At 45.9% G+C, this 18,377-nt stretch overlaps 1 protein-coding gene across 3 annotated transcripts in view; it reads left to right on the top strand.

Annotated features, from left to right (window-relative positions):
- The window catches only part of HMOX2 (heme oxygenase 2), a 35,348-nt gene extending 23,954 nt beyond the window's left edge, over nt 1–11,394 (top strand). For all 3 annotated transcript variants that reach the window (XM_026650742.1, XM_024197828.3, XM_024197827.3), the window contains exons 3-6: nt 3,782–3,899; nt 5,429–5,920; nt 10,253–10,373; nt 10,456–11,394. In XM_026650742.1, coding sequence (XP_026506527.1) covers nt 3,782–3,899; nt 5,429–5,920; nt 10,253–10,373; nt 10,456–10,580 — 856 coding nt within the window. In that variant the 3' untranslated portion in view covers nt 10,581–11,394. The remainder of the gene's footprint in view (nt 1–3,781; nt 3,900–5,428; nt 5,921–10,252; nt 10,374–10,455) is intronic.
- Nucleotides 11,395–18,377: the final 6,983 nt, after the last annotated feature.

Raw genomic sequence — 18,377 nt, 5'->3', positions numbered from 1 at the left:
GAAAGAGCCTTTCAGTCTCTCCCTTATTGAAGGTTGAGGTGGAGAGTGCATTTGAGTAATATTTGTGGGGCTACGTGGAGGAAATGGACCTTAAACTGGGATTTGAATGAGAGGCTTGGGACGTGGCATGGAACACTGGGATCGGGAGGCTGGTCCGTGTATTGGAAGCATGGAAGACCTAAAAGGAAGTGAATGTGGTGGTGAGGCTGGAATCATTGCTGGACTGAAGGGTGGGAGTGTGGTTTTTTGTTTTGTTTTGTTTTTAACTGCTCTATAGGAGATATTAGAGTGGATCAAAACTGACTTTAAAAATCAAATTTTTTGACTTAATTTAAATTTACTTTTCATTTGAAAAGTAAACCCATTTAACATTGGCAACCAGTGTTAAGGCTTAGACTGTAGTCTATTTAATTTATTTGATTTTAATAAATACAAAAACAATATTCAAGCAGTACATGTTTGCTGCTGAGCTTTTAAAGAAAATCAAGTTACAGAATTGGTGGAAGTCACTGGTTAAGCACCTGGAACCAGGTTTCTGCAGTGTGGTTGCAGCCATGTTGGTCCCAGGATATTAGAGACACAAGATGGATGAGGTAATAACTTTTTATTGGACCAGTGTCTGTTGGTGAAAGAGTCAAGCTGACACAGAGCTCTGTTTACTTTCCTCAACAGAAGTTGGTCTAATAAAAGACACTGCCTCACCCACCTTGTCTCTCTAAATGAGCTTTTGATGGCAGTAGGCTATTCTACAGATGCAAAGAATATTTTCTTAATTTCAGTTTATCCAACTAATTCATTCATTTTCATAAAGCCTTTGACAAGGCCCCTCACCAAAGCTCTTTAGCAAAGTAAGCTGTCATGGGATAAGAGGGAAGGTCCTTTCATGGAATGGTAACTGGTTAAAAGATAGGAAACAAAGGGTAGGAATAAATGTTCCGTTTTCAGAATGGAGAGCAGTAAATAGTGGTGTCCACCAGGGGTCTGTACTGGGACCAGTCCTATTCAACATATTCATAAATGATCTGGAAAAAGTGAGGTAGCAAAATTTGCAGATGATACAAAACTACTCAAGATAGTTACGTCCCAGGCAGATTGTGAAAAGCTACAAAAGGATCTCTCAAAACCGGGTGACTGGGCAACAAAATGGCAGATGACATTCAGTGTTGATAAATGCAAAGTAATGCACATTAGCAAACATAATCCCAACTCTACATATAAAATGATGGGGTCTAAATTAGCTGTTACAACTCAAAAAAGAGATTTTTTTTTTTTTGGAGTCATTGTGGATAGTTCTCTGAAAACATCCACTCAATGTGCAGCGGCAATTAAAGCGAACAGAATGTTGGGAATCATTAAGACAGGGATAAAAAATAAAACAGAAAATATATTGCCTCTGTATAAATCAATGGTATGCCCACATCTTGAATACTGTGTGCAAATGTGGTCGCCCCATCTCAAAAAGATATATTGGAATTGGAAAAGGTACAGAAAAAGGCAACAAAAATGATTAGGACATTGGAGCAGCTAATATGAAGAAAGATTAATAAGTCTGGGACTTTTCAGCTTGGAAAATGGATGACTATGGGGGGATATTCTAGAAGTCTATAAAATCATGACTGGTGTGAAGAAAGTAAATAAGGAAGTGTTATTTACTCCTTCTCATAACATAAGAATTAGGGGTCACCAAATGAAATTAATAGGCAGCAGGTTTGTTTGTTTTAAAGGGAAGTCCCTCCCTCCCCCCCCACAATGCACAGTCAACCTGTGGAACTCCTTGCCAGAGGATGTTGTGAAGGCCAAGACTATAACAGGGTTTAAAAAATAACTAGATAAATTCATGGAGGATAGGTCCATCAATGGGCAGGGATGGTGTCCCTAGTCTCTGTTTGCCAGAAGCTGGGAATGGGTGACTGGGGATGGATCACTTGATTACCTGTTCTGTTCATTCCTTCTGAAGCATCTGGCATTGGCCACTGTCAGAAGACAGAAACTAGAGCTATTTGTCGTAGTAAATTATTAAAATCTGCCATTTCGAGGCACTAGTACCAGAAACAAAAAAGTCCTGTGTCATTGGGAAGGAGGAGTTCCTGTTTCCTACATGTGATGGGTCACAAGCTGAGCGATCTTCGAGTTGGCACTAGTTTAGTCCTGAACTAGTGCCTTGTCCTGCATCATAGGCTAACTATGACAATTCCACAACTGGGAGTATGGAAAGCATTGAGGGCAGGTTGTTTTTTAACTGAAGCAGCTCAGAGGTTTGGAATGTTAATAGTCATGAGTGAGATTAGATTAACGGGCAGAGTGCAGTTGAGGCTGTCAAAGGTGCACCGCTAATCCAGTGATCACAGGGAGATCTCCACGCATGTTTTGAAGGCTGGGTTACTATTCTGAGATTACATTAGAAGCTCAGTTACGAACACCTCAGGAATGGAGATTGTTTGCAACTCTGAACAAAACATTGTGGTTCTTTCAAAAGTTTACAACTGAACATTGACAGCTTTGAGACTTTACTATGCAGAAGAAAAATGCTGCTTTTAACCATCTGAATTTAAATGAAACCAGCTCAGAAACAGTTTCCTTACCTGGTCAAATCTTTTTTTAGTGGTTTACATTTAACACAGTACTGTACTGTATTTGCTTTTCCCCCCTCCCCACCTCTGCTGCTGCCTGATTGCGTACTTCTGGTTCCAAACAAGGCGTTTGACCGGTCAGTTTGTAACTCTGGGGTTCTACTATACTCTAAAAATTCACAGTAGGGGAATTTGTGCCAAAAAGTCAGTTTTAATGACTCAATATTTGGATGTCTGAATGTGGTGAATGGACCATACCTGTTAGCCTCTCTAAAATGAATGAGACTCCTGCCAGTATTGCTGCCTGTCTCACACTCAAGGCACAACCAGACTGTGCTGGAGATGTGGATTCACACTACCCTAGCTCAGTAGTCTATTCAACATCTCTTATGAGCTGCTGTCACCTTTGTGCGTGACCTTATTCTCTTAGCATTGTCGGTAGGATTTCTATTGCATCTGGGGTAATCACTGATGATGATGACTTTGTGGGACAGTCCTGGGTTTGATGAGACTACCTGTTTCAGAGGCTAACATACTGGGACTGGATGTTAAAAGCAACCCAAAATATCAACAGGACAAGTGTAATGTCATCACGCTGTGGTGATTGTTCAGCATGTTTTGTATGGTGGTGTTTGTACTTCCATGCTGACAGTCTGATGATGTGATGGCACAGGCCTATTCCCAGAGACAGCATTTTAAGAGACCATACTAGTGGTGTCCAAAACCTCACTTATAGTGGGACCTTACAGCACAGGTTTATGTAGTATATTTCATGTAAACTGTATCCCTGAAGCTTAGGGGTGTGCACAAGAATAAAAATTTGGCTGATTTTTGGAGGGGCACTTCCTGTGTCCCCCATGGCCAGAGGAGCTGGCTCTCCTCCATCCCCTCTTCTCTCTCCTCCTCTCCACCCCCACATTTTGAGCCAGAGAATAATTCTGTCTTGAGTTGGATGTCAATTAGCACTAATTGACAAAAAGACACAGATGGCATCTTCCTGGAGCTTGCCATCAGCAAATAGGAATTCACAGTTTCTACCCAGTCTAATGCAGGTCTGGCCTGAAGCACAGATAGCTGCCTTGGTCCAATGTATGGGCCTGGCCCTGGCCTTGTGTAGTTTAAAAGTTGCTCTTAAGACCTACAGAATCTTCCTGGGATCCTTTGGGCATGTTCCCCATCTCATGCCCTATGTGAATTTCTGTTCTTCACAGTCCCACTGACCTCTCAGAGATGCTCAAGGAGGGGACCAAAGAGTCTCATGATCGTGCAGAGAACACTCAGTTTGTCAAAGACTTCCTGAAAGGACGGATCAAGAAGGAGCTCTTTAAGGTTTGCACTTTCTAGCTCTGTTTCCTTAACAGCATGTGAGATGAGAGATTGAGCTGTGGAGTTGGAAGCTGTATCCCAAATTGGAGACATGACATGTTGTTACAATGAGGGAAAGGATGGCCCAGTGGTTAGGGTACTAACTGGAGACTTGGGTTCAATTCCCTGCTCTGTCAGAAACTTCCTGGGTGACCTTGGGCAATTTGCTTAGCCTCTCTCCCTCAATTCCCAGTCTCTAAAATGGGGATAATACTTCCCTGCATCACTGTGAAGCTCTTTGAAATCTACTGATGCCAAGGGCTACATAAGAGCCAGGTAATATTATTAAATCACAATCAAAAAAATGTATTTTTATGTTCTGGGTGTGGATTTTTACTTGTCATGGGCAAACTAAATCAAACTAAACTGCTGGAAACCTGACTTGCCTAGTAGTGACACTGTGTGTAATATGTCAGGGAATCCAGCATGGTGTCTCACTCCCAGAGTTAGCAGTACCTTGTAGTGCTACAGAATTGGCGTAGTTAGCAATCTGGGTTGGGAGTCAGCTTAATGTTGCTCAGCAGCACCTTCTGCTGGCTGGTCTGGAAAACAATTAACGGAGAGCTAAAGCAATGTTTCTAAAACAGTGGGTCCCAACAGACTAAGGTGACCAGACAGCAAGTGTGAAAAATCGGGGCGGGGGGGGGAGGGAAGGGGAGTTAATAGGAGCCTATATAAGAAAAAGACCCCAAAATTGGGACTGTCCCTGTAAAATCAGGACATCTGGTCACACTACAACAGACCAGTGGGTTGCAAGAAGGTTCTAGATGGGTTGTAGGCCTGCTGCGGAGGGGAGGCCTCGGGAAGAGGTTGTAAAGTGAGCTCACCTCACATGCATCATCCAGCAGCAGCTCATGTCCCACGGGGCTGGGCCTGCCTCCCTGCTCTTGGTGTTTGTGACCTGGTGCACAGCATCGTAATTCCACTTGTTTGGCTCAGCCACCCCTCCATTGTCATGACTGCGTCTGGAAGCCCCTTAACGTCATGCCTCGGGTCTATAAATGCCAGTGCAGTTGAAATTGTCAGAAAGTATTGGGAATTATGTTAGCTATTTAAACTAAGGTGTTTTAATTGCCAGTCCTTTGTGGGCAGATCAGAGCATTCAGCATAGACGTATGAACATCATCTTTTGATCATAATGGTCTGCAAATCTAAATAGTGCCTTCCCTTAGAGGGGCTTAAAGCAGTAATGAATTAAGCTTCTCTACACCTTTTTGAAGTAGGATATGTTGTCACCATTTTACAGATAGCTATTGAGGCATAGGGGTTCAGAGACTTGTCTATGGTTATGCCTGGATGTGTCCCAAGCAAAGGGACTTCACCATTTCCTTTTAAGATTCCTTCACAGCCTAACAGATAATATGCTGGGAAAAGTGTGGTCTGTATGGAGTGTGGTTTATTGGGAGGAATGCATGGGTCTGTACATAACCTGTCTAAATACATCATTCTTTCTGGCAAGTGGTCTCTCACATATATTGTGTTTTTGTTCCTAGTTGGCTACTGTGGCACTTTACTACACATACTCTGCCCTGGAAGAGGAAATGGACTGCAACAAGGACCATCCTGCATTTGCCCCTTTGTACTTCCCTCTAGAGCTTCATCGGAAAGAGGCATTGGCTAAAGACATGGAGTATTTCTACGGGGAAAACTGGAAAGAGAAGATTCAGTGTTCAGAGGCAACTAGGTGTTACATAGACAGAATCCATCATGTTGGGCAGTATGAACCAGAACTGCTGGTAGCCCATGCCTACACACGGTACATGGGGGACCTGTCTGGGGGCCAGATACTCAAGAAGGTAGCCCAGAGGGCCTTGAAGCTGCCCAGTACTGGGGAAGGGATCCAGTTCTATGTGTTTGACAATATTTCCAATGCACAGCAGTTCAAGCAGTTCTACAGGGCCAGGATAAATGCCCTGGACTTGGACAAGAAAGCCAAGGAGAGGATTGTGGAGGAAGCCAATAAGGCATTTGAATTCAACATGCAGGTACCATGCATCCCCAAACTCTTGTAACTGCCTGTACTTAAGTAAGCTACATTGCTTTAATCTTCTGCCTGGTTTAGACGGAGGGTTAATGTTCCTGATAATGCAGGACTGATGGCGTTCGCTAAATCCAGGGGAAGGAGGAAAGAGTAGAGCTATAAGCCTTTTAAACAGGAAATGCAAACGGCATCTGATGTCTCTACTAAGGACACATAGAGCACACTACCATGCTAGGGCCCAAAACTTTGTTGGGGGGGGCCCCAGGAGTTATTGTAATGCCAATAATTAATACATGCTTAAGTACTCGGTAAGATAAGGGAAGAAACCAGGCCTCCTCCCATGGGGAAAACCCCACAAACTTATTTGAACCTATTCCTAACCTTTGGAGTGCCAAGGAAGCACTTAATTAGCCAAATGCATCATACACTCAGGGGCTTCCACACTCTGGCCATCTAAAGGCTGACTTGATGATTTAGCAGGGTCCTGAAGGCTGCTCTGTTTTTATATAAAACAGAGCAGACTGCAGCTATTTTACCTCTTTAACCTGAAGGTATAACCCAGAGACTAAACATTCTAGTATGCAGTGTGTCATCAGGACCACGCAACCTGTTTTGACTCCCTATCAATCAGATGGTAGAGTGCAAGAGTTTTGATGTACAGGTTCTACCTGATTTGGCCTCTATGCACTTAAGTATTGTTGTATTACTTTAGATGGAATATAAGGGCCAAAGGTGTTAACATGACCCAGTCACTGTCCAACATTAAATAGTATTAAACAAGGTTTGGGGTTTGATATATAGAGACCTCCGCCTACTTAGTATCATGGCAAACAGCCCACTAAATATCCTTTTACTTAAGATTAAAGAAAAGAGAGGAAAATGGCTAAAACATTTGAAATGTAAGGTATTAATTAAGGCTTTCATTTTAACAGCATCCCTTGTTCCCTTTCCCTTTGACTGGAGAGAGTTCTTAGAAGGAAAAAAAACCCTTGTTTGACAGTCTCTTAGGCAGTAATAACTGTCCTGTTGAGGGGGGGGGAGGAGAAGAGAAGAAGTTAGGCTGAAGCTGCTGCTGTTCAGCTGTCTCCAGTCCAGATGGTATTTGGGATTCAGCGGGAGCTGGTGGCAACATCCTCTAGGTTCCTCTCTGGCCTAGTCTGGTCAGGACAGGACATCTCGGGACTGGGATGACAAAGGCTTAGGGTCCCAGGAGATAGTGGGTGTGGCACCATGATGGTGAAGCTTGCTCAAGTAGCCAACTTACCCCCCTCCCCCCAAATCGTTCTTTAAAGACCCACAAAGGGCCTATCCCCTAATGGTTTTGCCCATCAACTGGGCCTAGTCTTTGACACATCTGTTTTGTTTCACTGATTTTCTGAATCCATGCTTGTTTACCAGGCATGATCTTAACACAGTCTTGATTTACATCATTAGGTCTTTTCATTTGGAGTAATTCAGTCTGCCCCCTCCCTTTCCCCTGCCTTTCATATCTTTTTCTTGTCAACACTCACTTCCTCCAGTTGAACTCACAATTAGGATAAATTTGTAGGCCCAATTATCCCAACAGCGCCCACCTACCCTGTTGAGCATGCTGGGTTGTACCTTCTACAAAGTTAAATGCAAACTATTTGAGCCTCCTCTCCAAGCTTCACACCAAGCAGCAGGATGTTTTTGTAGTAGTCTTGCCCTATTTGATTGTGTTCTTCCATGTCATATTGAGACCTTGGCTAAGTCTGTGTGAATCCCTACCTGACGCTTTCCCCTGTTGGCTGGAGTGTGAGAGCACAGAGGAGCACCAGTTATGATTTCATTCATTCCCAGTTCAGTTCTACCAAAAGTAGTTTCCCCCTTTTTAAAAAAACAAAACAAAAACCCTGGAATAAAACTATCCAAGTACTCTCTTGCCTTGTTCAAGCTTTGATGGCTGGGTTCAGAACATAGGGGACACAGGTCCCAGCAAGTGGTGCTGTAGTTCTCCTTAACTTTTTTGTTTTAGACTAAAATTCCCTCACACTCCAAGTTGGGAGGGGCTCTCTGCCAGCAGAAAAATCAAGGGGAATGATGAAGCTCAGCACTCTGTTTGGGGGTGTGTGCAAGGCAGGGGGAAACAGAAAATGTGTTCAGAGGGAGTAAAGGGAGCAGAACGAAGCTCGCAGGAATGTCTGCGGAGAGAATGGATTGGGAAAGGTGTTTTTCAGTCCAGAGTCTAAAGGGAAAGGAACAGCAAAGCCTGGTGGCCTCAACCCTTCTACAATACTCCAGGCTGTTTTGAGTTGCTAATACACTTCACTGACATCTCCCAATTTTTTCTCTAGACACTTGGGAGAGGCCTGGGAACACTGCTGGTGAAAGCAGTATTCTCATCTGTGCAGAGTAGAATTCCACCTTGCCCTGCAGTGTCTTACCTGGGACTTTGGCTTGTTTGATTCCTGTAACAGTAGCTCCCAGAACATGCTTGGTGCTGTGCAGGCATTTCACCTTCAGTGAAACCCTGTAAGATGAACAGGAAAGATCTCTTGAATCTCTTACTTGCAAACAGGGCAGAGTTCCAGGCTGTAACATTCCCATCGCCCAGCCAGCTCTGGAGAAATCAGTTTTAAACAGGGCTGTAAATGGAGCTGACCCCTCCAAACTGACATTTGCCCTCCTTGGGAGTACACAGGAGTGGAGATACCATGAATCTTGTTGCATATGTGGATTTCACGTGATGCACTAGAGAACAATCAGTGCTGTTTGTGACAGTCAGATGTTGGCACTTCTCCTATGTTTGTTTTTCAGGGGCCTGTAGGCACAGATGGTCCCCAGTAGGCATTTCAAGTTTTTTGTTTTTTTGGACTGCCCTGTATGTAAACATAATGGGGGGGAAGAAGAGCCAAGGTCCCCACATAATGCTGTGAACTGACCATGTGGGATGTGCCCTCTTGCTGGTGATCCCTGCTTGATGTTTCAGAAGGCAGGGAAATAACCCTAGATACTTGTTATGACTCTCACGGGAGGGTGGAGGATGGGATTTCTTCACAACCTCTAGGATTTAAGGATCCACTCGTTTCAGTACAAAAGGGGCAGGACCCTGTCCCTCCAGTTTCACAGGGCTCACGGAAAGTTTGTGTTGCTACCTCTGTTGCTGGAGGGAGTGCTGTCATGTAAAGGCCACACAAACCACAAGATTCACCTGCAACCTAGATAGCTGTTGCAGGTGCCAGCAAGTAAGAGGGGCCCATCCTATTTTACAGTGCTGCATGAAGCTGTTCTGTTTAATGAGTAACATTGCTGGAGCAAGCTGCACAGTAGCATTTCAACAGAGAACTCATGTTATTAGACAGCCTCAGAGTGCTTGGAGTTGCACACTTCATTTACTAAATATTGAACTAAAAATAAACCCTAGTACTCCGTTCAAGGGTTTTGTTCTAGTCTGAAAAGTTTACTGAAAATGGCACCCACTCGCCAAGTACGTCAGAGGTGGAAGAGAGAATTTAATTGTATCATTAGCCTTGCAGAGTAACCCTGCCCTGGGGGAGTGAGCTAGAGCAGTGGTTCTCGGCCTGTGGCCCCCTGGGAGGCTGTGAGCAGGTTTCAGGGGGACCACCAAGCAGGGCCAGCATTAGACTTGCTGGGGCCCAGGGCAGAAAGCCGAAGCCCTACTGCACGGGGCTGAAGCCTGAGGCCCTGAGCCCCACCACCCAGGGCTGAAGCTGAAGACTGAGCCACTTAGCTTTGTGGGCCCCTTGTGGCTTGGGTCCTGGGCAGTTGTGCTACTTGCTACCCCCTAGCGCTGGTCTTGGCTTTTATATGCAGAAAAACAGTTGTGGCCCAGGTGAGCCATGGAATTTTTATAGCATGTTGAGAGGGCCTCCTCAAAAAAGGTTGAGAACCCCTGAGCTAGAGTATACTGGTTTGGTTCTCCAACAAAATTCATAATTCAGCTGATGTATTCAAGGCAGGAGCCCAGCTTTAATACTTGAGCCTCAGACTGAGTTTGCAGGGCTGGCAGCTAGGAAAAAACAGCAAAGACTTTCAAAAGTGACTGTGGGTTGGTGTGGTGTGTGGGTTTTTTTTTTCTTTGGGGTGTCCAACTTTTGAGAAGATGGGTGATCAGCATATTCTGAAGACCCAGGCCCCTTTAAAATGTCAAGTTGGGCACCCAAATTACCAGTCCCTTCTGAAAACCTTGCTCAGCAGCTCTTGTTAGCTGAGTGAATTTGATCTGGAAACTGAGAATAATAAATGTGAGATGACACTTCAGATTCAAACTGCACTTAAGTGAAATTTACAAGAATGGCTGTGAAGTGCTGTTTGCTCTTGGTGACTCTCACTGAATCTTCACTTTCCCTGGCAGGTATTTGATGAACTGGACAAAATTGGTGCATTGTTAACAGAAGAAGCCCAGGATGGAGGGCTCCCAGTGCATGATGGAAAAGGAGACCTGCGCAAGTGCCCATACTATGCCACAAAACTAGGTAGTTTTTCTTTTATTACAAGTACATTAATCTGCATCTCTGGGGTAATACAGCTAACAGTGCTTTCTGCCCTTCCCTGCAGGCAAGGGGGACCCTGGCTGCCCCTATCACATTGGCATGGCCATGCTGAAGCAGCCCACCATGCAGTTTGTCCTTGCAGCTTGCATTGCCTTGGCTGCAGGCATTGCAACCTGGTACATGATGTGATGGATGGACACTAGATGGAGTTATCTCATGGTGACTCAAGAAGATGAACACACCCTTTTGGGACTGCTCCTCTGGTGGTGGTGGAGTTTTTAAATGCAAGATTTAAGTAAACAAACCAGAATCTGCAGTGAATGCCTAGGACTATTTGCATACAAATAACCCAAATACTGCATGGTACCACACCTAGTAATCTATATAATTACCTAGCAGGGTTCTGAGCTAGTAACTTAATGCAGAAATTGTAGTCTAGCTCCACAACTGCCACGTGGAGCCAAAATCTATAGTGACCTGGTACGGGTCTTAAATCAGGGAATGGCTTTAGCCAGCTATTGTCAAATGATCAGCTCTTCATATCCCTGACCAGGCTGGGGTTTTCTCCCCAGCTGCCTGATGGAGTTTTCTTTGCCCCTTCCAACATAGTATTGCTCCTCACATGCTGATCAAGCACTTAGCTTGTGACACTGGGACAGAGCATTCAGAGCTAGCTCAAATCAGGAATTGCACTTTGTCCTGGTGAAGGTGGTGGGGAATTCAAACTGCTCTGAAACCGCTCTTATCTCTGATGCTGTGGCACAGCGTCAGTTGCCCCAAAGGCAGAATAACTTGCTGCTCATGTTGCAAGGGCCATAGGCTCAAAACCAGTTTTATAAATTAGGGCCCTTTTGCCCTGGCATGTAGCAATTGCTGAGCAAATAGTTTCCCATGGGCTGGGGGAGCAAGTCCTTGTATATATTAAAGTTAACAGTTTACTTTTTCATGTAACTTATATTGTGATAGAGCCTTTGACCCAATAAAGTTTATACTCTGAAGGCTTCATAAGGGAGTCTTTCTTCATGCAGAGAGGAGTCCAGCCCCTGAGAACTTCATTGCAACTGGCCTTTACAGTCAGTTCTTCTCTGCAAGGATGGATGCAAGGTCGCACAGGCAGCATGAATTCACAGCACGGAATTCATTTAGGAGGCTCAGTTTAGGACTGGTAACCACTATGTGAAGTGTTGTGAAACCTTGACTTTCCACTCACTCCTTTTAACTGGCTTGCCAACTGTCATCTTCTTCTGGGCACTCTAGCCAGACTAGCTTTGATTTTTGCCTCCAAAACTATTCTATGTCTGATGGTATTAGAGTGACTGCAAGAGCTGGAATTGCTTACTTACATCATAGCTGTATGTAAAACTGACATTCTTTCCTGCCTGAGAACCTCAAAGGAAGTAGTTTGCCTTCTGCCCAACAGACACCTGGTCGTTCAAAAGTGCCGGCTGCTTTTATCACAAAGGAACAGATCTTCCCCCTAAACTGCAGTGTAGATGTTATTGGAGGAGCCCTGTCCAAGGGCTGGGTATGGTTTTGGAGGGATCTTCCAGCACATGAATTGTAACTGGTTAACTAAAGAAACCAAGCTTCCTTATGCTGCACAGGATGCAGATGAATATAGATTCTCCCCCCTCTTCTTGCATGCCCCCTCACCCCCCCCCCCCATAGCTTTAATAAGTAATTTTCTGCCTTTGTTCAGCTGAGATTGCTTGATGTATTATCCTCCAAAACGATGGGGCATAGCAGGATGAGGTCTCCTAAACCTTCACAGCAGGGGGTGGTGCTATCAAATGCACCATAGTAATGGTTATGCCATTGTATCTTTACACCATGCCCCCTGTGGGCGACCTGAATGCCTTTTGAGGAGTGGTGTCCAAACACAGCCAGGTCAGTGCTGTAAGGCAGAGGCCTTTCCCTGTAAACAGACTGATTCAGGATGAGCTCTCCCCACCCCTGCTGAGGAGAGGGAGTGGTGGTGGGAACACAGAGAGCCTATGGCTAGGGGAGAAGTACTCTCCCCTGCTGACAAAGCTCTATTCATCAGTAGCAGCACAAGTGTGTGGGGTGGGGGCACAGTGGCTGAGAGATGCTGAGTGGATTAGACCCAGAGCCTCAGTGAAATTGTGGGTTTCTTCTGCACAGGCTAACAAATCTTGCTGTCTATGGCAGGGGTAGACAACCTATAGCACATGTGCCAAAGGTGGCACATGAGCTGATTTTCAGTGGCACTCACACTGCCCGGGTCCTGGCCACCGGTCGGGGGGCTCTGCATTTTAATTTAATTTTAAATGAAACTTCTTAAACACTTTAAAAACCTTATTTACTTTACATACAATAGTTTAGAAGGTATCTTTCTATAAGTCTACAATATAGAACTAAAAACATTAACATGTATTACTGGCACACGAATCCTTAAATCAGAGTGAATAAATGAAGACTCGGCACAGCACTTCTGAAAGGTTGCCGACCCTTGGTCTATGGGGACAAAGTGGCTCGGGTGCGGACAAGGTGGGTTAATGCTTACTACTTTGCAAGTGCATCTTGAGGGACCCTGGCAGGGGCAGGTCCTGGTGTGGCTGATCATGCCACTCCCAAGGGGCTGGAGTGATTCCTGGCCCTGGGACCAGCCCTGGCTGTGCTGCCAGATTAGCCCAGCAGACACGGTCCCCTCTCAGCAAGGCCAGTGAGTGCAGCTGGGAGGCAGGGCTTGGGGGAAGGGGCGCCAGGCTGTGAAGGGGCAGGGAAGATATGTGTGTGTGTTGGTGCACTAGGGAGTGGGGTTCTGTGTGGTGGGGCTATGGGCAGGGGTGGTGTTGTGCAGAGTTCTATGCATTTGTTGGTGGGTCTTGGGGTGGTGGTGCTGGGAATAGTGGGTCCAGGGGTCCTCAGGCCCTAGGGAGTTGGGCAGGGGAGGCTGTGTGGTGTGGTATGGGCCTGCCCCCAAGAGGAAGGGGCATGCTGGGAGCACAGGGCCAGGCCGGCCACTGTGCATCTGGCAACTGTCAGTTTGTAAACAGTGCCCTTGCATTGGGTGAAGCAGGGCCACCCCTGCCATGCCCCTGTGCCTCTAGCTGGCCCCTCACTCCAGGGAACTGACCTCCCCCCACCGTGCTCCATTGCCTCCATGGGGGGCCTACAAAAGGTTAATCCAGCCCTGACAATGTACCCCAATTTAAGCACCAAAATCTGTATTTGTCCCAAATGACATGTGAACTGCAGCTGTCCTAAGCCTAAAACCTTACAATCCCTTTAGCAGCTGTGCTCCCTGGTGCTTAACTGCTTGTATCTCCCCTCTAACAGCTGTAGACCCCCCAGCTCCAGCCCTGTGCAGTCACTATAAAGGCAAAAGTGGCTGCTTGCATTTTTTGTGTAGCCTATCTCCTAGTGCCCAGTTGCTACTGGAGATGTATGTCTAGGACCATGGCTGCTGACCCCAGTCCACCATGGGCTGTGGCAGAAGATTGAGGGGGCTGGGTGTATTACCATTCACCAAGTGCAGTTTGTACAAAATGGGGACTCTACTCACAGGAGGAAACCTCCTTTCCATAGACTGCTGTAGCTTAGAGGAGGGGAGGGTTGGGACTATCAGTGACCTGGAGCTAAAAAAGCAGGGGTGGTTCAAACTCAGCCCCTCAAACAGCTGTTCATTCAGTGAGTTCTGCAGGCCTCTTCCAGGGAGGAGACCGAAAAGTCACACACAATACTACACTAGCTGGGATGGTAGTTAACTCATCCCTTGTAAGTGTTGTAGGAGCACCAGTGATCTGTATGCTCAAAAGGTCTGTTACACTTCTCTTCCCCTCCCCCCCCCTCCCCAGGTCTCCTCTTCCAATACCTGTGAAGTGGCTTTCCCCCTCCCTCCTGGAATGCTTGTGGAATGAATGGGCTGCTTGAACAGCTGGAAGATCAGAAGAGCTTCCAGGTAGACAAGGCATCTGGGACCCTAATTAGGCAGCACTCACACCCAGTGCATGGACACTGCCCGAGGTGGAGTGTGACGAACCAGATGCGGCCAAGTCATCTCTAGTCGCAGGCCATGGGGAGCAGGTCCTTAAAAGGGGAAGGGGCCATGTGCTCAGTAGTGCACTCACAAGCTTGTACCTCCTGTGAAGGCCCTTTGCCCAGACCGCCTGGCCCGTGGTTTGCAGCGTTGCATTCCATCGTGCCTCAGGAAGACTTACCTTCATCGCACCGTCCATTGCTGTGCTCTGGGACACTTACCTTGAAGAATCCTGACCTCTCCAGTGCTGTGCCTGTCCTGGGAGCGTGAGTATGCGAATGTGAGTGTGACACCCCCCCCCCACCCCTCTTCTTTTGAGCTTAGCTATCGGTATAATAAACATGCTGCTTTCTGCCAAATTCTGGTGGGTCATTAGTCCTCCCTAAGCTTACTAGCTGGCCCAATTTTGAGTAACAGTAAGCCTCAAGGCCCCTGAGCTAAAGCAGCCATTGCATGCTGAAGTCAGCTGTCTGTTTTCCAGCATCATAGCTGACACTACCACAGCTGTTAGCCAGGCTGTTAAATGTTTGAGTGAGGGAAGGCAGAGGATTGGCAGTTTCTCCAGGCCTGTAGCAGGGAGGGTGCTGTCCAGGCTAGGCTAGCAGGTGAAGCACACAGCCATCTAGCCTAGTCCCGTCCAGTTTAGAAAACAGCTAATTCTGCAGTGTTTGGTCAGGTGCTAGCAGTGGCAAATGTTCATCTCCCAAGTTGGACACCACCAGGTGCAGAAGCTCATTCAGGTTCTCTAGTGATAACTGCAGAAGAGGTCTTCATTCCTTTCGCAGAGGGGTGTTGGTTCAGGTCATGCTGCCAGGGCCACTGCTCTCCCACTAACATGCAGCATTTAACCTCAGTCTCAAGGGAAGCTACAGCCTTCAAAGACAGCCATCATTGAGCTACAGCATTCTCCACAACATCGTATAGCCATGAAGTATTGCCCAGCCTGTGCCTGACACCATGCTGGCCCATGTCAGAGGCTGGAATATTTCCCAGTGAAAGAACTGCCCCATTGTAAATCAGAGCATTAGATTCAATGAGTAATATATTGAATCAGTTTCCAACTGCTGGGATTTAGTCCAGTCTGTGCAGGATTGGTCCCAGCAGAGCACAGGCATAATCTCCTTGTTCAAGGAGAGTTTCAGAGGCCAGGTCTATGGATTTGGGCACACAGGACTCACTACAGAACTAAAAATAGCTATGTAGACATTTGTGCTCAGTCTGGCACTTCAGCTCTGAAGCTTAGGGAGTCGGGTGGGTTCCATGCCCCTGCTACTTACCCACTTCTTCATGACTGAGAAGTAATAGGCAGACATTCAGTAAGTTTTATTAGATTCCCTTTACAGCCCAGCATGTAGATGATCCACACCAGATAATTCATTGCTGCCAGAGTTTCCAAATAAATACTCACCCACTTATCACGTTTATTCTTGACAAGGTCTTTGTTGCATCTCAATCCCAGGTGCTGAAATTTTTTTTTATTCTTGCTAATCTCCAATAGCAGTGCTGTAGCTCATCTGTTCTCCACATATTAAATTTCACTTCCCTCATTTATTAGTGATTCTACTTTTCCCTTAGGTAGGATTTTATTTGCCCCTTCCACTTTAGGAGGGAGGAACGGATTTAAATCTAGTATGCATCAGTCAGTATTTGTCAATTTCTCCCTCCAACCAATATGCAACTTTCTCTGACATTTCAATTACCCGTTGCCCTTGTGTCAATTCAGAGATTATGAAGTATCAATATGATTTGATTTCAGAATGTGTAACCAATCTGTATTTCCGTATTCATTTGAGTGAGTTAGTGATAGGTTTTCAAAATGATCCCTGGAAGTGATCATTGATCTTATCCATCAAAACTCATACAGAAAAAGCTCCCCTTTCCAGCCTGCTCGCATGGGCGCTATTCTCACCAGGAAAGTTTCCTACCCTCTTCCCCCCCTCCCCAGAGTTCTGGTGAAAGCCCCTTGCCTTCTAATGAAGCCACTTTGACCTTTTCATGTTTTTAATCGGTTTTAACTTTTCCTCCCACTTCAATGTGGGAAGGGGTCCAATTTGCACATACAATTTGTGTGCCACATACAACTATTATTGATGCCCTAGAGGGAAGTCTTTGTTTTAGTCCCAGACAGCACTGCAAGCTTCCCCAATGCCAGTGCGCCTCAGGCATGACCTGGCAAGGCAAGGCAAGAATTTTCAGTTCTTGGTCTCCAACCAAGAAACTGTGCTGGCTGTGACCATGGAAATCTGTCTGCCAAGGCCTGGGCTGAAACCCACTGAACAACCATCAGGTCAATGCTGCCCTGGGCTGGCTTTGTGTGCCACATACCCCAGCCTGGAAAGACTGTCTCACTACCATTCCCTTGAGTCATCCAAATCTCAGAGAGCTTAAAGAAGAGCAGCACAGTGAGATCAGGGTCTGTCTTTTATTTATATACAAATATTATGTAAAAGCGCCAACAGTTTGCTTTTCTAAGTACAGAATAATTCACTCCTGACATCAAACAAAGCTGACACCTGAACCACAAGTCAGAACTCAACCCCAAAGGAGTTCATTTTAAGACTTCCAGTTGGTTTAAAATGTTTACTTGAATATACAGAGTACAAATACCCTTGCACTGGAGCAGTTTAAAATCAGGACCACGCTTTGGGCTGTGTTTCTTTAACCAATCAGCTTAAAGAACAAAATCAACCATTTCACATTCATGACCCGGAGGGCCAGAGCCCCCGCGTGTATACATCTGACCCAGTTTAATGAGGGGGGTGACAGACAACCAGAGAGAGAGCAGATGTTCACTGTGTTTTGATGGCATGCACTCAAGACACACAAACCAGAAAGGATTACATCAGCTGGAATAAACTGAAGTACAGAGCCACTGAAAAATGGAGATTCAGCAAAGGCTCCCTGAATAGCCTTGGGCTCAGCATCTCAATAACATCAGCTAGTTTTAACCCTCAAAATCTACATTTCCTCTTCCTAGTATAAAAAAGGAACCAGAACAGAACCACGTGCATAGAATAATTCATACCATACCCATTAGTGATGGACCTCTGGGCAGTGACTCTTCGTTTTCATGCAAAAACTGATTGGGCTTGATGGGTAGAGGATTCACATTTCCGGTAAGTTAGTTACGACCTGGTGGCCATTTAATAATAATATAGTTAAATTAAATTAAAAACAAGCCCCCCTACAGTGCTGCGCTGAGTTATCTACACACTTGGACGCACTGCCATTAGTGGGGAGTAATGAAATGTCGGGCCCTAGGTAGCACAGTGAAAAAGTGCATTGAGGGAGATTTATCAGTTTTTCTATCCCCCAAACATAGACATTAAACAAATGTGAACAGAACAAAATAAGAAGAAGGCATACGATGCAAACCTACACGTCTAGGGAGAGACCGGCACAGCCAGAAATAGCTAGAGCCATACACCTTCCCTTTCACTGCACTGCGTGGGTTCGATAGACGGGTGTTTCATTAGGGAGTGGGAGGGAGGCTGCCGGCATCGGCTAGAGCTAAGGGTGATGAAGGCGGACGAGTGTGGGGACTCCTCAGGCATCCAGACTGCATCCCCACCTCTTACTCCGATAGGGGAGTGCTCTTGACTGGAGACTGCCGACTTGGTGATGGATTTGGACAAGACATCCAGTGAGGTCACCAAGCCCACTGCACTTGTGATTGGCCACCAATGTGAACCCAGGACGCTGGTGACAAAGGCTAATAGCTACACCACTGAGTCCCAGGTAAAAGCTTAATAGAAAGTCAAGGCAAAGGAAATGCAGATGCACACACAGTTTCTATTATCTTACACTAGACAGCTCCAGCTCCAGCTCCAGCTAGTCCATGTGGGAGCTCGGAGCACAGAGGGCCCGAATCTCCTGAATTCCACTGAACGAATGGGAAAAAGATAAGGCCCATTTTTCTAGTTCTCTTCCCAAGCTCATTGTCCACTAGATTTGGGGGTGGGAGTGGGTGGGGAGCAGGGAAAAAC

Source organism: Terrapene carolina, unplaced genomic scaffold (genome assembly GCF_002925995.2).
Source record: "Terrapene carolina triunguis isolate 2854851 unplaced genomic scaffold, T_m_triunguis-2.0 Scaffold93, whole genome shotgun sequence".
In the NCBI taxonomy this organism is placed as follows: domain Eukaryota; kingdom Metazoa; phylum Chordata; order Testudines; family Emydidae; genus Terrapene; species Terrapene triunguis.
The sequence above is the reverse complement of the archived record's forward strand: the minus strand, read 5'-3'. Positions and strand labels throughout refer to the sequence as shown.